The 27,974-nt window shown below is 41.2% G+C and overlaps 1 protein-coding gene across 4 annotated transcripts in view; it reads right to left on the bottom strand.

The window, feature by feature from the left end:
* The window catches only part of usp46 (ubiquitin specific peptidase 46), a 99,842-nt gene that overhangs the window by 17,046 nt on the left and 54,822 nt on the right, over window positions 1-27,974 (bottom strand). For 3 of the 4 annotated variants that reach the window (XM_060824230.1, XM_060824221.1, XM_060824247.1), the window contains 5 exons: window positions 19,241-19,454; window positions 12,934-13,163; window positions 9,524-9,600; window positions 6,146-6,229; window positions 5,369-5,566 (listed from right to left, as the gene is read on the bottom strand). In XM_060824230.1, coding sequence (XP_060680213.1) covers window positions 5,369-5,566; window positions 6,146-6,229; window positions 9,524-9,600; window positions 12,934-13,163; window positions 19,241-19,454 — 803 coding nt within the window. The remainder of the gene's footprint in view (window positions 1-5,368; window positions 5,567-6,145; window positions 6,230-9,523; window positions 9,601-12,933; window positions 13,164-19,240; window positions 19,455-27,974) is intronic. The other variant, XM_060824239.1, reaches the window with a different exon arrangement.

Here is a 27,974-nt window from a genome sequence, read left to right as displayed (position 1 = left end):
TTCCTCCCATCTTGTGTAGCACAGTCACCATGGACCTGGTTCCTGCTGCTATTCCAAGAACTCTCCCCAGCAGTATCCACAATAGTACATGTGTTAGATCAGGTTGGGGGGGGGCACGCGGGAGGAGGAAATCATCCACAGAGGTCTTCTGCATTGCCTGCTCTACTATGCTTTGTGGTCACTTTCTGCCTGTTATGTCTTTACCTTGTGGAATGATCAGCTCACTGAATTTGCTGTCCACAATAATCTCAGCATCACATATTCACCACAGGTGAATCCACGTACCACTTCAACTCCAAAATGCAGTTAGCCACTTCCTGCACATGGTCATTTGGGACACTAGAAGAGTCTATAACTTTCAACATAGCCCTGGAGGTTCATTTCATGGGTGTGAGCTCTGTTGCCCTGACTCCCCTTTAGATTAAACTCATTAGGTACTCCTTTAAAGGACATTAATTATATTAAGGATCTTCTTCTGTTCCAAACAATTCACTACAGTCCAAAACCTATACTTTACGCTATTTATCTAATGAACTGCTGCAGTTTAATTCGTGAAAACTGTAGAAATAGCACCTGAATCCAAGATTAGGTGAATTTCTAATTTAGAGTTATTTAAAGACATTGTCTACCAGCATCCCCCCACCCTGTTCAGCTTTCCTCACAACTGTACATGGGGTTCACCACTCTCCTCCTGCGCTGCTTTATGCAGAGTCCAGTGTTGTCATGTGGAGCTCTTTTGTCTCATGCTGCTTTATACAGAGTTCACCTTTCTCATGTGCTGCTTTATATAGAATTCACTGCTCTATACCAAGATCTCCCACTCCACTTCACAGCAAAGTTGACTCGCTACCCACTCTTTCCAATCTAATAGGCTGGAATCGATCCCAGGTCCCTGGTGCTGAGAGGCAGCAGGGCTAACCACTGAGCCACCATGCCACTTTAAATCAAATTTCATACTGAAGTCCCTGCATTGATTACAGGAACATCATTGACCAGACTGCATTTCAGTCAATGTTTTCCTGGTCTGGAGTACACCCCTTAGGCACCCTGACATCAAACCAAGTCTCACATGTGATCTGTTGTTTTACTAGGACATTTTTAAAAAAATTTAACATTTTTCTAATCAATCTGTTCAGAGATGTTATTACAAACCTAGGAATAATAGGCTGGGGTTATTTTTCCTGGAGTGTCGGAGACCTTAGCGGTTTATAAAATCATGAGGGGCATGGACAAGATAAATAGACAAAGTCTCTTCCCTGGGGTGGGGGAGTCAAGGACTAGAGGTCATAGGTTTAGGGTGAAAGGGAAAGATACAAAACAGACCTAAAGTGCAACCTTTTTACGCAGAGGGTGGTACACAAATGGAACAAGCTGCCAGAGGAAGTGGTGGAGGCTAACCCAATTGCAACACTTAAAAGGCATCTGGAAGGGTCTACGAATAGGAAGTGTTTGGAGGAATATGGGCTGGGTGCTGGCAGGTGGGACCAGATTGGGTTGGGATATCTGGATGGCATGGACAAGTTGGACTGAAGGATCTGTTTCCATGCTGTACATCTAGAACATAGAACATAGAAAGATACAGCGCAGTACAGGCCCTTCGGCCCTCGATGTTGCGCCGACCGAATCCTACCTAACCTACACTAGCCCAATAACTTCCAAATGCCTATCCAATGCCCGCTTAAATGACCATAAAGAAGGAGAGTTCACCACTGCTACTGGCAGGGCATTCCATGAACTCACAACCTGCTGTGTAAAGAATCTACCCCTAACATCTGTCCTATACCTACCACCCCTTAATTTAAAGATGTGTCCCCTAGTAACACCTGACTCCATTAGCGGTAAAAGGTTCTCAGTGTCGACCCTATCTAAACCCCTAATCATCTTATACACCTCTATCAAATCTCCCCTAAACCTTCTCTTCTCCAATGAGAACAGCCCCAAGTGCCTCAGCCTTTCCTCATAAGATTTTCCTACCATTCCAGGCAACATCCTGGTAAACCTCCTCTGCACTCGTTCCAATGCCTCCACATCCTTCCTATAGTATGGCGACCAAAACTGCACACAATACTCCAGATGAGGCCGCACCAGAGTCTTATACAGTTGCAACATGACCTCAGGACTCCGGAACTCAATTCCTCTACCAATAAAGCCCAGTACACCATATGCCTTCCTCACAGCACTATTTACCTGGGTGGCAACTTTCAGAGATCTGTGTACATGGACACCAAGATCCCTCTGCTCATCCACACTACCAAGTAGCCTACCATTAGCCCAGTAATCCATCTTCTTGTTACTCCTACCAAAGTGAATGACTTCACACTTAGCTACATTGAATTCCATTTGCCACATTTCTGCCCAGCTCTGCAACTTATCTATATCCCGCTGTAACCTACCACTTCCTTCCTCACTATCCACAACTCCACCGACTTTTGTGTCATCCGCAAACTTGCTTACCCAGCTTTCAAGCCCTTCCTCTAGATCATTTATAAAGATAACAAAAAGCAATGGTCCCAAAACAGATCCTTGCAGTACACCGCTAGTAACTGCACTCCAAGATGAACATAGTCCATCAACTACTACCCTCTGTCTCCTTCCAGCCAGCCAATTCCTAATCCAAACCTCTAATGTATCCTCAATGCCATACCTCCGTAGTTTTAGCATTAGCCTACCATGGGGAACCTTATCGAACGCCTTACTAAAATCCATATACACAACATCTACTGCTTTACCCTCGTCCACTTCCTTAGTCACCTTCTCAAAGAACTCAATAAGGTTTGTGAGGCACGACCTGCCCTTCACAAAACCATGCTGGCTATCCTTGATCACGTTGTTCCTATCCAAATGTTCATAAATCTTATCCCTTACCATTCTCTCTAAGACTTTGCCCACCACTGAAGTCAGACTCACTGGCCTATAGTTACTAGGGCTATCCCTACTCCCTTTCTTGAACAAGGGGACCACATTCGCTATCCTCCAGTCCTCTGGTACTATTCCCGTTGACAATGACGACATAAAAATCCAGGCCAATGGCTCTGCTATCTCCTCCCTAGCTTCCCATAGGATCCTAGGGTAAATGCCATCAGGCCCAGGAGACTTATCTATTTTCATCCTCTCCAATATTCCCAGAACCTCTTCCCTGCATATTTCCAGGCCATCCATTCTAATCATTTGTGACTCCATATTCACATCAGCAACAGTGTCCTGTTCCTGAGTGAATACTGATGAAAAGTATTGATTTAGTGTCTCTCCAATCTCCTCCGCCTCCACACACAACTTCCCACTACTATCCTTGACTGGACCGATACCTACCCTAGTCATCTCTATGACTATGACTTTAATCTCTGAACAGATTGATTAGAAAAATGTTAAATGTTTAAAAAAATGTTCTAGTAAAACAACAGGTCACATGTGAGACTTGGTTTGATGTCAGGGTGCCTAAGGGGTGTACTCCAGACCAGGAAAACATTGACTGAAATGCAGTCTGGTCAATGATGTTCCTGTAATCAATGCAGGGACTTCAGTATGAAATTTGATTTAAAGTGGCATGGTGGCTCAGTGGTTAGCCCTGCTGCCTCACAGCACCAGGGGCCTGGTGTCTGTAGGTGGGAGGGTAACAGATTTTGGAGGGATTTTCAGAAATCTTTGGATAAAGTCTCAAACAGATGGTTAGTAAATAAAATTAATACGTGTGTGGGAGGGAATTTACTAGTACGATTGAGGATTGGTTAATAAACAGAAAGCAGAGTGAAGTGGAATAAACATCACATTCTCAGGATGATAGGCTGTTTCTAGTGGGTATCACAAGGTCCAATGCTGGGTCCACCAATGCTCACAATCTATTCAAATAATTTAGATGCGGAGACCATTTCTCACACTCCCAAATCTGGTAGCACCAAACTAGGTGGAATGCAAGCTTTGAGGTTGGAAGGGGGCTTCAAAAGGATTTGGACAGGCAAAGTTAATAGACTAGAACATGGTAGATGGAATATAAATGTAAATAAGTGTGAAATTAGCCACTTTGGTAGAAAACAAAACACAAAACATTTTCTAAGTGGGAGAGGTGAGAGCAAGTGTCCAAGAGAATCTAAGTGCTCTTGTCCAACATCCACTAAAAGCTGGTGAGGAGGCACAGCAAGCAAGAAAGATTTGTGTACAGAAGGAAAGAGGTTTATTTTAAACCCTTGAGATCTCATCGAGAATATATTGTATAGTTTTGGTCTCTTTCTCTAAGGAAAGGTATACTTGCTGTAGAGGGAGTGCAAAAAAAATTCACCAGATTAATCTTGGAGATAGTGGGATTATTTTTTGAGAAGAGATTGAAGACACTGGGTCTGTATTCTCTAGAGTTTTGAAGAATGGGAGGTATCTCTTGAAACATACAAAAATTGTGACAGGACATGACAAGGTGGATGTAGAAAGGGCTGGTTACGTTTGAAACAGGGACATAATTTCAGAAAAAGGAATAGGCCATTCAAGACTATGAGGAGAAGAGATTGCTTCGTTTACAGGTGCTGAATCTTTAGCATTCTCTACCCTACAGAGCTGCAGAAGGTCAACATTCAGCACATTCAAGACAGAAACTCATTGATTTCTGTAAATGTATGACATTATAGGATGTGGTGAGTGTTTTGAAAAATAGCTTTGAGATGATGACCAGCCATGGTTGCGAATAGCAGGATAGTTTGATGGGCTGAATGACCAGCTACTGTTCCTATATTCCGTTGGCAAGATGGTGATACCACACACCTCTGACTATCCCCACTCCCGACTATAACCGTCTTCCTCTCTGATCCCCAAGTACTACAACCTGACCAGGCATTGCAGAAAACCAACAAGATAATGAAGTCAACTGTACATTCACTTAGTTTCACATTCACCGCTACCAGTTCTGTTACTGACCATGCGTGTGTCTAAGAGAATACATTAAAAATAGGATCTGCCTTATTGAGATGACTGGCACAACAGTACTAAGCCAGGGCAGAAAGTAAGCATAATACAGGTGTCATGTCACTGGAGAGACTTCCGGTTCAGACTCAGATGAGGACTTTAGTGGGACATAATGCAGAAGAATAGTGACAAGTGTGACAGTGATACATTTGTTGCATTAGGAAGCCTGCCAAGGAGCACAGAAGAGTCTGGCACTGAGACACAGAGCTTTATGCAAGGCTCGGAGACCATGATTTTCAGCATGGAAGTAGCATCAGCTGCATGAACATACTCGCAAATCTAACCAAGATGCAGTTGGTAAGCAGGACGTTATATTATTCCGTAGTGAAAAGTGAAATCCATTCCCCTTATTTCACAGGAGTAAAGTTGTTCTAAGAACTGGCTCAGGTGCAGTTAGTCAAAAACCTTTCCTAAAACGAACCTGCCACAGTGAACAACAACAGCAACCAGATCGTACATGCGGTCCAAATTGATAGCATCGCCTGATGTATTAAACAGTCTCAACTCCAGAGGAAACACTACTCGATAAGAGAGTTTTGTGTATCGATGTAATTGTTCCATATATTTGAATCGCTTCAAGTGTAATGCGAGGATCATGGGTAGCTTCTTTACACACATTCTGTTGAAGAAAGACAATATTAGTATGTGAAGATTTAGACAATAAAATGTAAACATACTAGTTGTCTTCCAATGGTCTTTTAAAGCCATTAAATCAAGATAACAATTTAATTTAGTGGCTAAAAGTATGAACAACTAATTTCACATATCAAACAAAAGTGGATGATTACGGTGCAGAAAACAAGAAATTTTGAATCCAGTTTCAGTGGATGATCAATGAATAAAAAAAAACTGTAAAAATTGAAATTTAAAAGTAACATTCACAAAAACCATTGCACTTCCAAGTGATCAATTTTATGCAGAGTCTGTGATAACACTAAATGAAAATGCAGGTTTTCTTGATTTCAGTTGATGTGGTTTTGCATTACCAACAAACAAAGTATGTTTATACTTCCAATTGTTCTAATCAATACCTGGCATTGATTAAGTAAAACTGAGCAAATTAGTTTGTTTGGCAGTTCTGTCTTTTGAATCACTTTTTAAACCATCCACAGAACAAAAGAAATTCTTATTAAAGGAATATGTTATCTCAAGAAAGTCAGAGTTACAATGCAAAATTACACCTGCTCTATATGCTCACCTTTTCTGAGCTTCCTGTTTACTGCAACATGTTTCACAATAGTACTTGTGTTCACTGCACAGTGTTTCTGTGTTGCTGAAATCTCTACAAATCAAAGTTATAAAAATATTATGTACAGTGCAGTAATGTTAATAAAACACTGAAGAAATCATAATAATTAACTGTATTTTCAAAGAAAAGAAGATTATACCAGAGGATTCAAACAACAGCAGCAGAAGAAATTGAAAAATCTGAAAACTACATTTAGAATTTGAAATGAAAGATCAGAAAATAGCTTTATTTTTAAAAAGATGGCAAGTTACCACACTGAGGCACAAATACAGACACAGTGCCTTCACACATGGACTGCAGTGGTTCAAGAAGGAAGTTCACAATGACCTTCTTGAGGGCAACTAGGAATAACCAATAAATGCTTGCCTGACCAGCAACACCCTTGTCCTACAAATAGTGTTATAACAACTTTTATGGAACAGTGATTCAGCACCACGCTTCGGGAAGGACGTGAAGGCTTTAGAGACAGTGCAGTAAAACAGTATGAGATCATTTTATTGAGGAGGGACTTGAATTATATGGATAAATCAGAGAAACAAGAATTGGCCTCCTTAGACAAGAGAATGCTGAGTGGAAATTTGATCATGCATGGTCTGGAAAGAGTAGAAACAAAACTAAAATTGGTTGAAGGCAGAGAACTAAAAGACAGATATAAAGCAAGTGACAAAAGAACCAATGAAGAGATGAGGAGAAAAAATTCATATAATGAGTGTTAGGATCTGGAATGCGCAGCTTGAGAGTTAATTCAGTGTTAATTTGAGATGCAAATTCAGTGTGGCTTTCAAAAGAGAATTTGATTAACACCTGAAGGCACAAAGTACAAATCAGCTGGGAAAGAAAAGAGTGGGAGTAGAAGGAGTCAGAGTTTAGTGTGGGTCTATCTGAACTGTTCTTGCAGCCAGAGAGAATACTGCAAATTGTACAGGTGGCATTAAGAGGCTGGAAACAGGATTCATAAGCATGAAACAGAACAGACCTTTCACAAAAATCTAATAGGGCCAAGTAAAGACATCAACTGCAAGTCAAGCATTTTTCTATGGAGATTTGAAGGAACAGAAAAATAAAAATGTATCCATTCTATTATTAAGTCCCAGCCTCATCTCACTGTATCTAGAATACATTTTCAGCAGGATGTAGGGAAAGGAAAAGAGAGAGAAACAATCAAACACGTGTACAATTCTATTTCTGTGAAAATTTTACAACAATACTGCCGATATTGAACAACAGAAATAAAAACAAAAAATTGCTGAAAATATATCAGAAGTTTTCAACCACGAGGATTCTGGAAGCAGGAACAATAATTTCAAAAGAAAACTGGGTAGGCATTTGAAGGAAGTATTCTGGATCAGTGGTGCTGGAAGAGCACAGCAGTTCAAGCAGCATCCAACGAGCAGCGAAATCGACATTTCGGGCAAAAGTCCTTCATCAGGAATAAAGGCAGAGAGCCTGAAGCATGGAGAGATAAGCTAGAGGAGGGTTGGGGTGGGGAGAAAGTAGCATAGCGTACAATAGGTGAGTAGGGGAGGGGATGAAGGTGATAGGTCAGGGAGGAGAGGGTGGGGTGGATAGGTGGAAAAGAAGATAGGCAGGTAGGGTACATCCGGACAAGTCATGGGGATAGTGCTGAGCCGGAAGTTTGGAACTGGTGGGGGGGGGGGGGGTGTCGAGGAGGAAGGGGAAATGAGGAAACTGTTGAAGTCCACATTGATGCCCTGGGGTTGAAGTGTTCCGAGGCGGAAGATGAGGCTTTCTTCCTCCAGGTGTCTGGTGAGGGAGCGACGGTGAAGGAGGCCCAGCACCTCCATGTCCTCAGCAGAGTGGGAGGGGGAAGCTGAAATGTTGGGCCACGGGGCAGTGTGGTTGATTGGTGCGGGTGTCCCGGAGATGTTCCCTAAGGAGGCGCCCAGTCTCCCCAATATAGAGGAGACCGCATCGGGAACAACGGATACAATAAGTGATATTAGTGAGTGTGCAGGTAAAACTTTGATGGATGTGGAAGGCTCCTTTAGGGCCTTGGATAGAGGTGAGGGAGGAGGTGTGCACGCAGGTTTTACAGTTCCTGCGGAGGCAGGGGAAGGTGTCAGGATGGGAGGGTGGGTTGTTGGGGGGGCGTGGGCCTGACCAGGTAGTCTTGGAGGGAACGGTCTTTGCAGAAGGCAGAAAAGGGTGGGGAGAGAAATATATCCCTGGTGGTGGGGTCTTTTTGGAGGTGGCGGAAATGTCAGCGGATGATTTGGTTTATGCGAAGGTTGGTAGGATGGAAGGTGAGCAACCAGGAATGTTCTGTCCTTGTAAACAAGGAGGACTATACAGGTCTTTCTATGGCAAATATTTGTACATACACTTGTACAAAAGGGTATGTGGGAGCTTGCATATGGTATCAGAAGAGTGGTGAGTGAGTTGGATGGGGGGGCATGGCAGCCAACATGGACTTAATGAGCTGAACAGCCTCCTTCTGTTCCATAAATAACAATGGGAAGGGCATGTAATTAAGCAGGGTGGTGGTATTCCTGAACCCTTGCCATATTACTGCCTGTCATAATTAAGTTCTGGACAGAAAATTCAACATTTCTACCCTGTCAACTGGGCCTTTAATTGAACAAATAATTACCAATTAAGGGGCAGAAAATGGAGGAGTGTTAAAGATAACTTCACAATTTTTTACATTAATAATTTTGCAGGTGGAGCTACCTGAAAAATCGTGCAGATCTATGCAACTCTTTTCCTTGTTCACTAATGCAATTTTATTGTACCTATATACAGTCAAAAAGGCAAAACTACAATTCAAAGCTTACTATCATCAGTTAAATTGGAGTTTTGAGACTTAGCCAATCTGTTTTATTCATTGTTCACAATTCCTTTTCAGCAATCTTATTTAATAGCTTACAGTCTCAAGTATCAGCATTATCAGAATGGTTAGTATCCTTCATTAGAAGAGATCAGTAGAACACAAGGAAGTCCATTACCATGAATACCTTAGAAATAGGAATTATATACTCTGAAACTTGCTATCCCAACTTGCTCCACACTTGAGGTCATATATTATTTCATAGGAAAGCGAACATTCACCTACAGCAAAGAAATTAAATACAAGAAAAAGTGGAACCAACCAGAGTCAAACAGGGGTATCCTTTTCAGAATGGGAAATTTGAATTTCATATTAGTCTAGCCTACTTGTAAAACCAAACAAGGGAGAATTGCACCCGCCCCATCCCAACTTATAAAAAGCCTGCTACTGCAAGTTCAATTTGAGTGATAATTTTTGGTGTAAAAGAAAACAAATTTTATGTACACAATTCTTCAGATACCAATCTGATCACTATTTACCTCAGGCAATGTGTAATTGATGTGTTCTGCTCGACGTCAACTGAAAGATCAAGAAAATCTTCATCTTTGCTGCTAACCTGTGAAATTATGCAGGTGTAAAGTAAAATGATATCAAAATGAATTTGGCAGTTTAGGTGTACAATACAAAAACAAGGAAGTCATGCAAAACTTTACAATGAGCTGATTAAATCATAGCTAGAGTATAGTGTAAGATTTTGGGCACCACTCTCAAGAATGATGACTTGGCCTCAGACAGTGTGCTTAGATAGGATTTCAGGGATTATTTCAATGTACAGTAGTACATTGGGCTCCTCATGCTAGGGTTAAGAATGGCTTAGTGTAGCTGCAGGACATTCTGAAGGGGGAGAAGTGGTCATGGTACATACTGGTATTAATTAATAAAAATGTTTTTAAAAAGTGATCAGGTTCTAAAAGCAGAATTTAGGGAGTAAGAGCATAAATTGAAAAGGAGGATCTTAAAAGTTCATAATCTCAGGATTACTAGCACTGTTTCATGCTTGTGACAGTAGAACAGAATATACAAGTTGGGAAACTGTTAGAATGCATTAAGAAAGTCATAATGGGACATCTGAAAAGTCAAAACTCAATCCATCAGAATGTGCATGGTTTTACGAAAGGTAAATTGTGTTTGACTAATTTGTCAGAGTTCTTTGAAGTAGTAGTAATAAGCAGAGTGGATAATGGAGGCCCTGTCAACAATATCTGGTTTTCCAGGAAGCATTTGGAAAGCTGTCACATGAAAGGTTAATAAACAAGGCAAGATCACATGGAATTAGAAGTCATACATTAGCTGAGACAGAGGACTAACTAACCACCAGAAAGCAGGAAGTCAGTATGAATGCTTGTTTCTGGATGGTAAGCTGTAATTAGTGGGGTACACAAGGTTTGGTCCTCAGGCATTAACTATTTACAGTCTACATCAGTGGCTTGTTACATCTTCAAAAACGCAGGCAAATTAGTCAAACACGATTGACCCTCTATAAAACCAGGCTGTACAAGACACTAGTACGGCCACGCTTGGAGTACTGTGTACAATTCTGGTTGCCCTGCTATTGGAAGGATGCTATTAAACTGGAAAGGTTGCAAAAGAGAAAAGATTTTCGCAAGACTTGAAGGTTTGAGTTATAAGGAGAGGCTGTATAAGCAGGGACTTCTTTCTCTGGAGCATAGGACACGGAGGGTTGACCTTATGGAGGTTTATAAAATCACTAGGGGTACAGATAAGGTGAATAGCCAAGGTCTTTCCCCAAAACCTAAAGGGTCCTGAGGTGCAACTTTTTCACACATAGGGTAGTGTCTATATTGAACACGCTACCAGAGGAAGTGGGTACAATTCTAACATTTAGAAGACATTTAAATAGGTACATGGAAAGGAAAGAATTACAAGGACATGGGCCAAATGCAGGCAATTGGGACTCATTTAGTTTAGGAAATCTGGTCAGCATGGACAAGTTGGACCTGTTTCTGTGGTGTATAACTATTACTTGGATGAAAGGATAGAATGTACTAAAGACACATTTTGCAAATGACACTAAAATAGATAGGAAAGTAAGTTTCAATGAAGAAATATGAAGTTATCAAATGGATATGGTTAGGTTAGATAAATGCACCAAAATATGGCAGACAGAGTTTAATGTTAATAAATGAGAGGTTATCTATTTTGATTGGAAGAATGACAAGGCAACTTATTATTTAAATAGAAAGAAACTTTAAAATACTTCAATGCAGAAGGATCTGAGCATTCTTGTGCACGAGTCACAGAAAATTTAGTATGACAGCACAGCATGTAACAAGGAGGGCAAATGGATTTTGGGATTTATTGCTGAACAAATAGAGCATAAAAGTTGGGAATGTACAGCTTTGGTCCTATTACTTGAGGAAGTATACAACTCCATTGAAGGCTGTTCAGAGAAGATTCACTAGATTAAATCCAGAGATAAAAGGCTTGTTTTATGAAGAGAGATTGAGCAGCTTGGCCTATACTTCAAAGAATAAGTGGAGATCTAATGCAGGTATACATGGTGCTGAAGGTGATTGACGAAATGGACGTAAATCTGACGTTTCCTTTATGGGCAATCCAGAACAAGAGGTCATTGTTTCAAATGCTAAAGCCTTAGCCTAAAACTAAGATGAGAAGGAATTCTCTCAAACAACCATACATCTGTGGAATTCATTACCCCTCAGTGTAGTGGATGCCAGGACACTGAATAAATTTGAGAAGGAGATACAGTGATTTTAGTTAGTAATTGGTTAAAGGGATATAGGGAGCATGCAGGAAAGTGGAGCTGAAACTGAAATCAGCAATTATCTAATTAGATGACAGTGCAGGCCAAAGAGGCTCAATTGCTTACTCCTGCTCCTAGTTCTTAATAATACACAATGGGAGAAATGGTGTAGGAGGGAGGGGTTCCAATCCTTAAGACATCAGGACCAGTTATGGGAAAGATGGATGGTTTGCACCGCAACAGAAAGATGGCCAGTATCATTGCGGAGACTTGTGCTGTAGAGGAGGGTTAATGTACAAAGGGTCCTTATGTTCCTGTACAAATGAAAGCAAGCATACAGGTAAAGCAACAGTTAAACAGTTAGGAAGGCAAATGGTATGTTAGTCTTTATTGCAAGAAGTGTGAGTACAAGAGTCTTATAACATCTGTATAGCGTTTTGTTGAGGCCATTCCTGGAGTGGTGTGCACAGTTTTGGTCTCCTTATCCGAGAGAAATAAATATTGCATTCTCTCTATGCCAAACAGATTCATCAGACCAACTCCTGGGTCAGCAGGTTGGTCATAGGAGGAGAGGTTGGTTCAACTGGGCCTGCATTCACTCAAGTTTGGAAGAATGAAAAGGAATTTGAAACAAAGTTCTGACAAAAGTTGGAGAGACTCGATGCACAGATGATTTTTACGAACCACAGGATCCAGAATAAGGGGTCATGGCCCCAGCAGGCCATTTTGAACCAAGGCAGGGAGAAATATCTTTACTCACAGAGGGTGATGAAGCCCTGTGGACTTCTCAACTACAGAAGGCTATGCAAGTCAATTCACTGCATATGTTCATGAAGGAGATGATTTCTAGAAGCTAAAGATGTCATCAGATAAAGTAAGAATATGGCACTGAGATAGAGGGTCAATCATGATTGTGTTGAAATGTAGTGTGGGGTCAATGGGCTGAATGGTCAACTCACTATTTTCTTTTTCCAGGTTTACTCAAGCTCCGTACTACCAAATGATTACAATTAATACACAGGAAGATATAGACAGGGTGGAGACAAATAATGCAAACAACAAAAAAAAACCTCTCTCCTCCCTCTTCCACAACATGGAATGAAGGAGTATTGAGAAATAGCCAATATGACACTGCAAAGTGATGTAAAAAATAAATTTACCTACCGTTTCACAGTTCAGGCATCGTGTCTCATTAGTGAGTGTTCCTTGAAAGATGTCATGCACCCAGGTTGGTTCAGGCTTACTGTTCTCCTCTATTTCATTTGCATTTCCATTCTTCAATTTCCCATTCTGTTTCTCTTGCTTCTTCTCCTCCTGCAAGATGTCAGCGATGGTGTTCAACAGGTAGTTCAGAAACTCATGTGCATCTTGTTGCATGTAGTTATCAAACAAGTCTATGATTAAAAGAAAAATAAATATGGACTAACGTTTAAAGGGCTTATAGTTTAGAATAAATGATGGTACCATTACAGTACAGCAGTAAGGAACTCTTCACATGACCTTCCCCCCCTCATACCATATAAAAGATCTGACTTCACATACTAGCACATAGTGGGTGGCACAGTGGTTAGCACTGTTGCCTCACAGCGCCAGAGACCCGGGTTCAATTCTCACCTCAAGCGACTAACTGTGTGGAATTTGCACATTCTCCCAGTGTCTGCGTGGGTTTCCTCCATGTGCTCCGGTTTCCTCCCACAGTCCAAAAATGTGCGGGTTAGGTGAATCGGCCATGCTAAATTGCCCGTAGTGTTAGGTGAAGGGGTGAATGGGTCTGGGTTGATTGCGCTTCGGCAGGTCAGTATGGACTTGTTGTGCCGAAGGGCCTGTTTCCACTCTAAGTAATCTAATACCAGCAATGTAAAGTACATTTAAATTTTCTAATAATAATGAAATCTTCTCCCAACAATTGAGTGAGAAGTATTACATGTTAAAGAACAGGAACATATAATAGATTGAGTCTTAAGAATCAGGTCTACATTATCTATTCTAGCAGTAACTGATCCACCAAGGTTAAAGTGATTTATAAATCAATCTGTATATTTTTCACAAAGCTAGCTCAATACATTTGCTTCAGTCTTTTGGAGTTATTAATATTTTTTGTATGCTAGACTTGAGACCATTAGCAGTATCAAGTTAACATCTGTACAATGGCACTTGGTTATTTTTGGAAAATGCAATAGCATAATGACAGAGTCGTTTGTTTGGAGGGGTCATTGTGCTGCCAACACATTGATAATGGCAAGGCTACTGTTATGAACTAAGCCAGAGCCCCTCAAAATATTTTAAGTAGGTAGCCTAGACCATAGTGGATACTCCAGATGTGATGCAGCTGGTCAAACCACTTGGCTCTAAGTAAAACAGAATTTGTTGAAACACCAACAAAAGAAAACATAGAATAACTTAACTATTGGAAAACTTAACCGACCCAATACAGCAACTTAACTAAGGTGTTCCAATCCTGTAACAAAAAAGGTAAGTTCAAACACAGGTTCTTACAGACAGGTGGGAACAAATTCCAAAGAGATTTCAGAGTGAGAAATCAGTCAAGAATCGTCTGAAGCTTGGAATATTTCCTTGGACTTAAGCATCTTGCGACTGTTTCAGCTAAATCAAACTAGACACTTTGACACCTCTGCCTTTACGACGTCTCTTGACAAAAACCAAGGACAAAATTACCTTTTCTAAGCAACAGCATCGCAACACTACACGTTCATTATCTCTCCTTCAAAAGTGAGAAGCTAATGTTCCTATGATCACTTACTACAACAATATACTGATACAAAACGCAAGGAACTGAGGAATCAATATTGGTCCAGGGAGCAGCTTACTATGGGGCAGATAGTCATTACCTATTTTCTGCAACGCTGAAATACCAGCAGAAAATGCAAGACAAAAAGGAAAGGAATATTACCAATGTTGAGTCTGCACCAAAAATCTACACTACGCCCACTTTCCAGCACTTGGCCCATAGCCGGGAATGCTATAACATTTTATGTGCTTGCCAAATACTTGTCAAAAGGGACAAAAACAGAAACTGCTGGAAAAACTCAGGTCTGGCAGCCTCTGTGGAACCAAAGCAGAGATAATTGTTTGTATCCAGTGACCGTTCTTCAGTACTGATTGTCAGCTTGTGCCTGCAGAAAATAAACGATAGGTAGAGATGGACTCCAGCGAAAGAGAACAGCAATTGCGCAAAGAAATGGCAGCTTAGGAAAATTAGTAACTGCTAGTGGGGACCATTAGTGGCAGAAAATGGGTTGTTTGTGTTAGTAGCCCATGTGATGACAAGGTTGGGTTGTGGTAAGGACATTGGAGAAGGTGCTCAGGCCCAAAGATGATTCAACTCAATATTGAATACTGAAGGCTGCAGGGATCCCAAGCAGAAAATGAGATGATGTCCTTCCAACTTGCACTGAGCTTCACTGGAGACAACAGCAGGCCCAAGGCAGAGGTGTTGGCCAGGAAACACAATGTGTTGAATTGGCAGGCAAAAGGAATTCATGGTCATGTTCGCCTCAGACTGCGCCTCAGGTTTGCCTTTTGGTAGGGTAGTTGGAACATTTTTTGTTCTCGTCCTACTTCGGCTTCCACACAATTCTTTCTTCAGGACACCAATGACATCATTGGTGCTGCTTCCATCTCTCGTAAGGAATTGAAAACATTTATCAATTTCACTTCCAATTTCGACCTTGCTCTCACCTTTACCTGGTCAGTTGATTTCTGAGTCCTCCCTCGATATCCATTTCTGGAGTCAGACTGGCCACCAATGTACATGATAAAAACACTAATTCCCAGTCACCTGGACTATACATCCTCACACCCTGCTTCCTGTAAAAACTCCATTCTATTCTTCCAGTTTCTCTTTCTCCATTGTATCTGTTCTGATGTCAACTTCTACAAGGGGGCCACCGAGTATCTGCCTTTTTCCTCAACAGAGGATTCCCTCACCATCGTGGTTGATCGGGCTCTCAGTCGTGTCTAACCCACCTCCCAACCTTCTGCCCTCATCCCATCTCTTCCCTCCCACAACACTGATTGGATGCGAATGCTGGTGGGATGGTAAGTGAGGACCAGGGACCCCAAAGGATTATTGGCAGCCATTTCCACCACACCTCTATTCCCCTCTCGTCAGCCTTCCGCAGGAACTGTTCACTCGGGGAATCCTGGTCCACTCCTCCACTCCCACTGCCTCCCCATAGCACCTTCCCAATTGCAGAAGGTACAACACTGGCCTGATTACTTCCTCACTATCCAAAGGAAGAAGCAATCTACCCATACTACACTCAATCTAATATTCACTGCTTACAAAATGGCCATCCCTACACTGGGGAGGCGAATTATGAGCTAGGGTGACCCTTTAGCAGAATGTCTACATTCTGTCCACAAACTTGACCCTGGGCTCCCCATTGTTTGCCACTTCAACTGGAAGTGCAGCGTCTCATTTTCTGCTTGGGGACCCTGCAGCCTTCTGGACTCAATATCAAGTTCATCATGTTTGGGCCTGAGCACCTTCTCTCATGTCATTACCCCCACAACTACACACCAGGCCTTGTCATCACATGGGCTGCTGTAATAAACAATGCATTGTAAGCTAATAATGGTCTCCTTGAGCAACTATTGATACTCTCAGGCTGACTTTTATCGATTGCTTGGTCTAGCTAAAAGTGAGGACTGTAGATGCTGGAGATCAGACTCGAGTTTGCGATGCTGGAAAGCCATTCCTGATATGGGGCTTATGCTTGAAAGGTCGATTCTCCTACTCCTTGGATGCTGCCTGAACTGCTGTTTTTCCAGCACCACATTCGCGATCCCATTCCTTTGACTGCTCAATTGCTGTTCTCTCTTTCTTGGCTCCACCTCCCACCTATTGTTTATTTCTCTTGACATCCCAACTTCAGCATATATATCAACCTTTTCCTCGCTACATTCAGTTCTGAACGGTCACAGGGCCTGAAACATTTACTCCACTTTGTCTTCGTAGATGCTAGACATGCTGAATTTTTTCAACAATGTGTTTTTTGGATTACCCGCATTCACATTTTTCTTACCTTTTAAAAGAACTTTCGCACCTCAACTACACTTCCAAACAGCACATTCTAAATTCCCACCATTTACTGGATAAGAACTAAATTCTTCAAATCCCCTTGAAACTTCCTGCCTTTCATTACAAAATCATGCCCTTTACCTTTCAGGGACACAGTTGCTTTCTATCCACCCTGTGCATGCTCCTCAAACTTGTACACGACAAATCAGGTCCCCGCACATCCTTCACTGCTCTAAAGAAAACAACCCAAGCTTACTCACACTCTCTTCATAGCTAAACTGTTCCATCCCAGGCAGTATCAATTACAAAGCTCATTTCAGTTTTTGTTTCTTTTGTCAAGTTATCATAATTGATATATGCAGCAGAAATTGCTCATGCCTTTGTTACTTAGCTTAAAGTAATCCAGCATAACACTAATGAGTCATAAAACTGGACACAAACTGAGTCAGGATGCCAAAAACATAATGAATGTTTGAAGAATCTGGGACGACAAATTGGGAGTTTCGGGGGGGGGGGGGTGGAATCTGACTGAAACTTTCAGAATACTGAACGACTCAGATAGAGTGGGAGTTGGGAAGATCTTTCCATTGGCAGGAGAGACGACAACCCTGGGGCACAGCCTTAAAGGGAATACCCTTTAGAATGTAGAGAAGGAGAAACGTCTTCAGCCAGAGTGTGGTGAATCGGAGGAATTCATCGTCACAGATAGCTGTGGAGGCCAGGTCATTGAGTATATTTAAAAAAAGAGATAGATCGGTTCTTGATTGCCAGGGGATCAAAGGTTACGGGGAAAAGAAAAGTGGGAAAATGTGGTCGAGAAACCTGTCAGCCATGATTGAATGGCGGAGCAGACTCACCGGGCCATATGGCCTAATTTCTGCTCCTGGATCTTATGGTCTTCTCTTGAAATTTGCTCTGTTATCAGATTTATTTCCAATGGGATATGTAGCAATATGTTTTGCTCAAGAGTGAAAAATGAATAACATAATTATCTTTAATATTGTGCAGAATATTCCTTTTAATATGCATCATCTTCCTGTCCAACACAAAAACAACTGTTATGTAAATATAAACTCAAAAACCTACAGGATTTTCTTGGAATAGGCTAAAATTCATACATGAATACCTGCAGTGTTAATTAATCATAGAGTCATAGAGATGTACAGCATGGAAACAGACCTATCGGTCCAACCCATCCATGCCGACCAGATATCCCAACCCAATCTAGTCCCACCTGCCAGCATCCGGCCCATATCCCTCCAAACCCTTCCTGTTCATATACCCATCCAAATGCCGTTTGAATGATGCAATTGTACCAGATTCCACCACTTCCTCTGGCAGCTCATTCCATACACGTACCACCCTCTGTGTGAAAAAGTTGCCCCTTGGGTCTCTTTTATATCTTTCCCCTCTCACCCTAAACCTATGCCCTCTAGTTCTGGACTCCCCGCCCCATGGGAAAAGATCTTGTCTATTTATCGTATTCATGCCCTCATGATTTAATAAACCTCTGTAAGGTCACCCCTCAGCCTCCGATGCTCCAGGGAAAGCAGCCCTAGCCTACTCAACCTCTCCCTATAGCTCTAATTCTCCAACCCTGGCAACATCCTTGTAAATCTTTTCTGAACTCTTTCAAGTTTCACGTCTTTCCAATAGGAAGGAGACCAGAATTGCACACGATATTCCAACTGTGGCCTAACCAATGTCCTGTACAGCCGCAACATGACTCCCAACTCCTGTACTCCATACTCTGACCAATAAAGGAAAGCATACCAAACGCCTTTTTCACTCTCTTATCTACCTGTGACTCCACTTTCAAGGAGTTATGAACCTGCACTCCAAGGGCTCTTTGTTCAGCAATACTCTCTAGGACCTTACCATTAAGTGTGTAAGTCCTGCTAAGATTTGCTTTCCCAAAATGCAGCACCTCACACTTAATTGAATTAAACTCCATCTGCCACTTCTCGGCCCAATGGCCCATCTGATTAAGATTCTGTTGTAATCTGAGGTAACCTTCTTCCCTGTCCACTACACCTCCAATTTTGGTGTCATCTGCAAACTTACTAACTGTACCTCTTATGCTCGCATCAAAATCATTTATGTAAATGACAAAGTAGAGGACCCAGCACCGATCCTTGTGGCACTCCATTGGTCACAGGCCTCCGGTCTGAAAAACAACACTCCACCACCACCCTCTGTCTTCTACCTTGGAGCCAGTTCTGTATCCAAATGGCTAGTTCCCCCTGTATTCCGTGAGATCTAACCTTGCTAACCAGTCTCCCATGGGGAACCTTGTCAAACGCCTTACTATAATCAATGTGTTTCTTAAAAACTTTGAAAGATGGATTAATTTGAGTCAGAAAACAAAACAAATTTGCAACAATAAAATGTTCAGAAAATGAATAATCATCCCACTGCATTACTCACCATTCTCTTTACGTAGCCTAGATATGAATTTCTTGGGAGGAATCACACCAACTTTTTTCTTCTGGGTGGCAATGCTATGGAACAGGTCTGCCAAACAAGTCAACAGATTTTCCTTCTTCTTCTGTTGTGCTTTGTATGCAAGTACATTTTCTCTAAATGGTCGGCAGAAGTAGAGGGCTTGCAGCACAGAGTTACAATAGCAGGTGTTCCCAAACTAGCACAGTAAAAGACAGAGGGCATTTAGATAATTTGTTAAGACCGTTGCAGAGCAATAATATTCCTCAAATAATATTAATTTTTCAGTCAAATATTTGCTTAAAAAGGTGATCAAGAATCCCACAAATTATCAACACAAGTACATTTCATAACATACTTCAGTTGGAAGCCATAAGTTTTCATTTCAACATTCATTGCTTTGAGGTCACAGCTAACCAAAATTATCTTGTACAGAACTTGTAAAGAAATCTTCTTGACCAAAAATAATCAATTACAAATACTATCTGTTATTACGAATCACTGGACAATCTGAACAATGATCATAAAATGAATATGGCTCTGATAATGTATTACAACAAAAAAAAGCTGCAAGGAAGCATTCTTTACTACCTTTCAGAGCAAAATACTTGCAAATTACATTTACTGAACTTGTAACATTTCTGATTATTTTATTCTTAAACCAACAAATAAAACACTGAGGTAATGTACAAAAACGAATAACTGCATATGCCAGAAATCTGAAGACTGGACCCCTCTTCAGACAGTATTCGATTGTGATTGGAGTATTTTTTTGAATTTACTCTGGATCCAACTTTTGTTTCTTCATTTATCTCACGACCATCTGCTTTTGCCTTATACCTTTGCTCCTTTGCTATTGAAATGTTTCCTGCCTTCCTTGCCTGTCAAACTTTCCCCTTCTTTCTTTTCTATGCCTTTTAGCATCCATTAAGTTTCTAACATTTTGGAAAAGCCATCATTCAACCTTGAACAGTGTTACATGACCTGCTCAGTATTACTGATATTTTCAAACGTAATTTGGAAGAGTAAATGGAAAGTGATCCAGTACATGGAAATTTAATCTTCATTCAGACAAAAAGCTAAATCTATTATTTACTGTATTACAAGTATTCTGGTGTAAGAGTCATCTTTCAACATGGCACCAAAATACCACAGGTCTCATGCATTCAAAATATCAACTGGCTAATTTATTTCTTTGTTCCATGGGATGCATGCATTCCTAGCAAGGCCGCCAGCATTTGCTGCCCATCCACAAGTGCCTTAGTAATAAAACGCTTCCTAAAAACATTTTGGATTGCAGTAAGGATCAACCAGATTAAAGGAAGCAGGAGTTTGTGTGTTCGTCAGTCCTGGTAAGCATGACAAATTTCCTATCCCAAAAGGGGTTTTTTTACAATGTGGCCACCATTTCTGAAACAAGTTTTCAATTCCAGATTTTCATTATCTAAATTTAAACTTACCAACTGTTATAATGGGATTTGAACGGGTATCCTCAAAGCAATATCCAGCTGGTTTCAATTATGGGTCCAGCCCCAACTCCCCTTGTTTTATAGGATTAAACACTACAGACTACAGTACCTACTACATTGCAAAGAACGGTGCTATCTGACAAAAAAATCAACTGATCAGCTCAAAAGATAGAAATAATCAAGGACTGTACAATTAAAAAGTTCAATTTGCTTGAGAAAACTAAACATTTAGCTCACCCGCTGTTTTAATGTGTTGGCTGAGGTTTCTTTGCCTGAGTTAGCCTTCCTATGCCTGCTAGCAAAGATTCTGCTACTCACAACTGTTGTTTCAAATTCTCATATGTTAACCTGGTATGCAAACGGTTCTTTCGCAGGGAAAGTTTTAAATAGAACTTAGAATAGTGATGCAATACTCAGCATGTCTCGCCAAGTTTAGAAAGTCAGTAGCAACTACATCAAGTCTACAGAACTCCAGCAGAGGCAGGTTACAGTATTTGACCTACATGTAGTTCAACTTCAAGGTGCAAAACTACAAAGCCACAGTGAAGGTTTTCAGATATATTAGCAGCTGCAATATTGAGTGCTGGGGCAAAAACATTTAATTCCAGTTCTTTCATTTTTCCGTCTTCAAATTGCATGCAAAATTTCTGAAGTAAGTTTGTACAGTCTGGCATGCGCTCCTGATATTACAAGGTTTTGACTCTGAAGGGTAGAAAAATACATTGCATTCCTCTTTTGCTACATTTGTCAAAGTATTAATTTGGATTCAAATTATTTCACATTTGAAAGAATAAACAAACTGGTTAGGTGCTTGCAATTTGACATTGAGCTCAAACAGGTAAAACGTGATGTTGACCATGAAAAGTCAGTCAAATGTGCTCACTCAGTTCAGTCATAGGCCACCCGATGAACATTTTCACTTCATTCCTCAGTTCATAAAACTGCATCAGCTTACATCCTCAGGTGAGCCAGCTCACTTCACAATAGCCAATCAATCAATCAATCAAACTCAAATTCAAGGTCTCTTTCAAATTGGGTGCTTTGCTTTCTTAAAAGTTAATACTTGACGTTCCTTTTGACTTTAGGTATGCACACAAATTATGTTGATAAGTAAAGCAGTGACACAATAAAATAACTTTTTGTTGCAAACATTTCGTCCCCTGGCTAGGCGACATCATCAGTGCTTTGGAGCCTCCTGCAAAGCGCTTCTTTGATGTTTCTTCCGGTATTTATAGTGGTCTGTCCTTGCCGCTTCCGGGTGTCAGTTTCAGCTGTCCGCTGTGCTGGTTGGTATATTGGGTCCAGGTCGATGTGTTTGTTGATGGAGTTTGTGGATGAATGCCATGCCTCTAGGAATTCCCTGGCTGTTCTCTGTCTGGCTTGCCCTATGATAGTAGTGTTTTCCCAGTCGAATTCATGTTGCTTGTTGTTTGCACGTGTGGCTACTAGGGATAGCTGGTCGTGTCGTTTCGTGGCTAGTTGATGTTCATGTATGCGGATTGTTAGCGGTCTTCCTGTTTGTCCTATATAGTGTTTTGTGCAGTCCTTGCGTGGTATTTTGTAAACTACATTAGTTTTGCTCATGTTGGGTATCGGATCCTTTGTTCTAGTGAGTTGTTGTCTGAGCGTGGCTGTTGGTTTGTGTGCCGTTGAGTCCTAAGGGTCGCAGTAGTCTGGCTGTCAGTTCTGAAATGCTCCTGATGTATGGTAGTGTGGCTAGTCCTTTGGGTTGTGGCATGTCCTCGTTCCGTGGTCTGTCTCTTAGGCATCTGTTGATAAAGTTGCACGGGTATCCGTTTTTGGCGAATACCTTGTATAGGTGTTCCTCTTCCTCTTTTTGCAGTTCTGGTGTACTGCAGTGTGTTGTGGCCCTTTTGAATAGTGTCCTGATGCAGCTTCGTTTGTGTGTGTTGGGGTGGTTACTTTCATAGTTTAGGACTTGGTCTGTGTGTGTTGTTTTCCTGTGTACCCTTGTGGTGAATTCTCCGTTTGGTGTTCTCTGTACTATCACGTCTAGGAATGGGAATGAACATCAACTAGCCATGAAACGACACGACCAGCTATCCCTCGTAGCCACACACGCAGACAACAAGCAACATGAATTCGACTGGGAAAACACTACTATCATAGGGCAAGCCAGACAGAGAACAGCCAGGGAATTCCTAGAGGCATGGCATTCATCCACAAACTCCATCAACAAACACATCGACCTGGACCCAATATACCAACCAGCACAGCGGACAGCTGAAACTGACACCCGGAAGCGGCAAGGACAGACCACTATAAATACCGGAAGAAACATCAAAGAAGCGCTTCACAGGAGGCTCCAAAGCACTGATGATGTCGCCTAGCCAGGGGACGAAACGTTTGCAACAAAAACTTCCAGCTCGGTGAACAGAACCACAACAACGAGCACCCGAGCTACAAATCTTCGCACAAACCTTGAACAATAAAATAACTCTGATCAAGGTTGAGGCAATTCATTTCGTAACTGACTAGAACAGTTAACCCCATCTGAGACCTTTACATTGTTGGAGCTCCAAGAATGACCACTTAATTTTTCAAATAATAACAGAATTCCATGCACTTCTGAAATCCTCATCCTTTTTGTATCATGCATTGCTGCTAAAGAAAGCAAACTTCCTCACATTTCCAAATATGCTGTGATTCCATGTAAAGATCGCTAGTTGGTCTATACCTAAGAACATAAAAGCATACAGCATGGAAACACGACCTTCACAATGCCAACCACCATGCCATTATTTCTTACGTTGGTTGAATCATCAACAGCCAGACAGTAGAATTTGAAAATCAGTCCCAAAATCTTTCAGAAATGTTTTAATGTCTCAAAACAGCTGACACAGTCCTGAGAGAGTCATAGAGTCACTCACAGAGACCGGCTTTTTGGCCCAAACTGGTCCATGCTAACCCCACTTCCTTGGCTTTGGGTACTTAGCCCATACCCTTCTAAAAACTTTTCCTATCCATGCATTTGTCCAAATTCTTTTTAAAATGTTGTTAATTTACCTGCCTCAACTACTTCTGCTGGCAGCTCATTCTACGTGCGCATCACCTTCTGTGTAAAAAGGTTACAAGTCAGGTTCCCTTTTATTCTTTCCCCACTTACCTTAAAATGATGCCCTCTCATCCTTGATTCCACAATCTTGGGAAAAAGATTGAATGCATTCAGCCTATCCGTGCCTCTTATGATCTTACATCCTTCTATAAAATGCCCCCTCAATCTCTTGCACTCTAAAGAAAAATGTCCTAGCTTGTCCAAGTTCTCCCAACAACTTGGTCCCTACAGTTGTGGCAACATCCTTATAAATTTCTTCTGCACTCTTTTCACTTTAATACCAACCTTTCGATAGCTAGGTGACCAAAAACTAAACAATACTCCTAGGTGTGACCTCACCAATATCCTGAACAACTGCAATATAAAACTTCGCAACTTGTATAGACTGATGAAGACCAGTGTGCCAAAAGCCTTCTTCATTGCCCTGTCTACCTGTGACTCCACTTTCAGAGAACCGTGCACCTGACCTCCAAAAACCCTCTTTGGAGAATCCACTACACTCCTTAAGAGTGAAACTCATACTGTAAAATAATTCAAGTTTTTCTGCAGCCAGTAAATCTGAGCTCACAATGATGCAGGTTTGCACAAACTGTCCCCCAAGCTTATGGCAATGATTTTTTTTTTGCAGTGCACTCAATCACTACAACAGTCTTCAGAAATACACTTGACCTCATTACAACATTGATTTAAACATTGGCAGAAGACCTGAATTCTACAGACAAGGTGAGAATAACTGCCCTCGACATCAAGGACACATTTGAGCGAGAGTGGCATCAAAGTGCCCTAGCAAAATTGCAGTCAATGTGAGTTTGATAGGTAATCCGACATTGATTGGAGTCACTCCGGTTACATAGGATAAGGGAATAGTTCTGGTTGTTGGTGACAAATCATCTCAGTTCTAGGATATTCCTGCAGGAGTTTGTCAAGGTAGTGTCTTTGGCCTAACCATCTTCAGCCATTTCATCAACCACTATCCCTCTGCCATTAAGACAGAAATAATGAAGTTCACTGATTGTAAAGTATTAAGCATAATTCATGACTCCTCAGATATCAAAGAAGTCAGTGTCCAAAGGCAATAAGATCTGGACAATATTCAGATTTGGGTTGGCAAGGGGCAAGTAACACAAATGCCAAGCAATGACCATAAAATCACAAAACAGACCATAAGATGCCGAATTAGGCCATGACCGATCGAGTCTGCTCCACCATCTGATCATGGCTGATGTGTTTCTCAAACCTCATTTTCCAGCTTTGTTCTTATTACACTTGATCCCCTTACTGATCAAGAATCTAATCTATCTCTGTCTTAAATACACTGAATAACTTGGCCTCTACAGCCCTCTGTGGCAAGGAATTCCCTCCAGTCATCACCCTCTGGCTGAAGAAATTCCTCCTTGATTAAATTATCAAGGGCCACCCCTTCACTCTGAGGTTGTGCCCTCAAGTCCTAATCTCTCCTACTAATGGAGGCATCTTCTCCATGTCCATTGTATTCAGGCACCTCACTATTTAGTAAGTTGCAATGAAATCCCTCTCTCCCATCCTTGTAAACTCTATTGAGAGAGTCTTCAATTGTTCCTCACGTGACAAGCCCTTCACTCCTGGCTTCATTCTTGGAAACCTCTTGTGGAATTCCTCCATCCTTCCTTAGATATGGGGGCCAAAACTCCAATTTTCCAAATGCTGTTTGACCAGGATTTTATACAGCCTCAGTAGTACATTTCTGCTCTTGCATTCTAGCCCTCTTGAAATGAGTGGCAACATTGCATTTTTCCTTCCTAGTTCAGCATTCTCTTTATGCCCTGTGCGCTTCAGATATCCGAGGTCTTTCCCCAGTTAGAAAATAGTTCACCTCTCTACTTTTCCTACTAAAACGTATAGCCTCACATTTGCCCACATTCTATCTCAAAGAAGAATCTCATCTCACTTCTAATTCACTTGAAATTGTGACGTCTAGTTACTGACATGACATAACTAGTGAAAACAAAATATTCTTTACCGGTCAAAATTGTTCATAATTTTCAATGCCTCAAAAAGTCATCTCTTAATCTTCTCTGTTCCGAGGAGAAGCCCAATTTCTCACACCTTTCCTTGGATCTGTCAATTTGCTCCCTCACCTTTCTCAGCAATCTAGAATGCATCATATTCAGGTCTGGCAACTTCTCTAACTGGGGTCTGCCAGCTTTTTTAGCAGCTCACCTTTATTAGACATTATTCCTCAATTGCTCAATGCCCACATTTTCAACTGGGCCATTGTCACCAACTTCTAATTTGGTAAAGACAGAAGTAAAACATTCATTTGGTACCTGTGACATATGTTTTGCTTCAGTGAGCAGCTTACCCTGCTTGTTACTTATGGGCCCCATTCTTTCCTTTACTAATAATATGTTTGAAGAATATTTTACTATTTGTTTTAATGGAGCCTGCCATCCTTTGCTCATGCTTTCTTTTGGCCTTCGTTATTCCAGCTTTAGCCTCTCCTGCATTGGAGATATTCTTCCTGATTTGTATTGCTATTATTATTCTGGCATGCAACATACACCTATTTTATCTTCCTTATTTTCTCATCAAGATCCTTAGTCATTCAGGGTATTCTAGCTTTGCATATCCCATACTTCGATCTCGTGGCTATGTACCTAGCTTGCAACCTATTTGAAATTCTCCCATTTTTCATTCACTGTTTATCTACTAAAATGTGTTTCCACAATGAACACTATTCAAATTTGAGACCCCTCAAATCTGCCATTTTCCAGTCTAGGATTTTAATCATTTACTGATTTTTATCCGTTTCCAGTTTAAAATTGAACCTTACAACGTGAGGATTGCGGTTTTCCAAATGGTCCTCCACTCTGACATTCTCCATTTGGCCTGCCTTATTTCCTAGGACCAGGTCCAGCTCCCTCTATGGTATGACTGGAATTATAAAGTTCCAGAACACACTCCGGCACACATCGCAGGAATTTCTCCCCTTTCGTGCCCCACATTTTACCCTTTGGTAATTAAAATCACCAACTATCACAACCCTAATTGTCCTGCAGATTTCTGTAATCTGCCAACAAATGCTCTCTTCTGCTTCCTCCTACTTAGAAGTCTACAATAAACATGCAACAAGCTAACCGCTCCTTTCCTGTTTCTCACCTCCAACCATATAGATTCTAATTCAGGAACTGCATCTCATGTAAGGGCAATGATATGATCTTTGACCAAGACTGCCACAGCCCCTTCCTTTTTACCAACCTCATTTCCATTAAAATTTGAGTATTCAGTGCTGTTCTGCACACATTTCTGTCAATACTACTATGTCCTATGTTGCTATAATAATTTATGCTTCCAGTTCTCCAATTTTGTACACTGTACTCCATGCAATTACAGACATATAATTTAATCCTGCCTACACTCTTTCTTGCCCATTGAAAGTTGGGCATTTCTCTGTATACTGACAACACTCAAGCCTTCGCTCACTTCCATTCTCCAAATCGTCATCTTCTCTGGTACTTCCAAAACTAGGCCATTAATCAACCCACCCCCACCCAACTTCATAAGTTTAAATTTACCCCACTGCACCATTTACTCTGTCAGCCAGGAGATTAGTTACTTTTCTGCTTCGATGAAGCCTCTCTCTTCTGAACAGTTTTCTCCTTTCCAAAAAGTGATCCCAATGCCCCAAAAATCTAAACTGCTCCCTTCTACACTGATCCTCAAGTCACACATTTACCTCCCTGATCTGCCTTTGCCTAAGTGTGGAGTAACTCCAGAAGAACATATTCAATCTCACCTGACACTCAATGACATTACTATCCTCGAAATCATAGAAACAGAAAAAAGGAACAAGAGCAGGCCATTTGATCCTTTGTTCCTGCTTCACCATTCAATTATGATCATAGTTTATCATCCAATTCAGTATCCTGTTCCTGCTTTAGCCCCATAATCTCTGATCCTTTTTACATCAAAGGCACATCACATCTAAATTTCAAATCACATTGTGTCACATCTTTATTTTCTAAATGGGGAGAAAATCCAGAAGTCTGAAGTGCAAAGAGACTTGGGAGCTCTATTTCAGGATTGTCTCAAGCTAAACTTGCAGGTGGAGTGAGTAGTAAGGAAGGTAAATACAATAAGGGTATTCATTTCAACAGGACTCAGATTACAACAGGATCTTGATCAGATGGGCCAA

Source organism: Hemiscyllium ocellatum, chromosome 1 (genome assembly GCF_020745735.1).
Source record: "Hemiscyllium ocellatum isolate sHemOce1 chromosome 1, sHemOce1.pat.X.cur, whole genome shotgun sequence".
Lineage (NCBI taxonomy): Eukaryota > Metazoa > Chordata > Chondrichthyes > Orectolobiformes > Hemiscylliidae > Hemiscyllium > Hemiscyllium ocellatum.
This window is presented reverse-complemented; position numbering and strand designations above follow the sequence as displayed.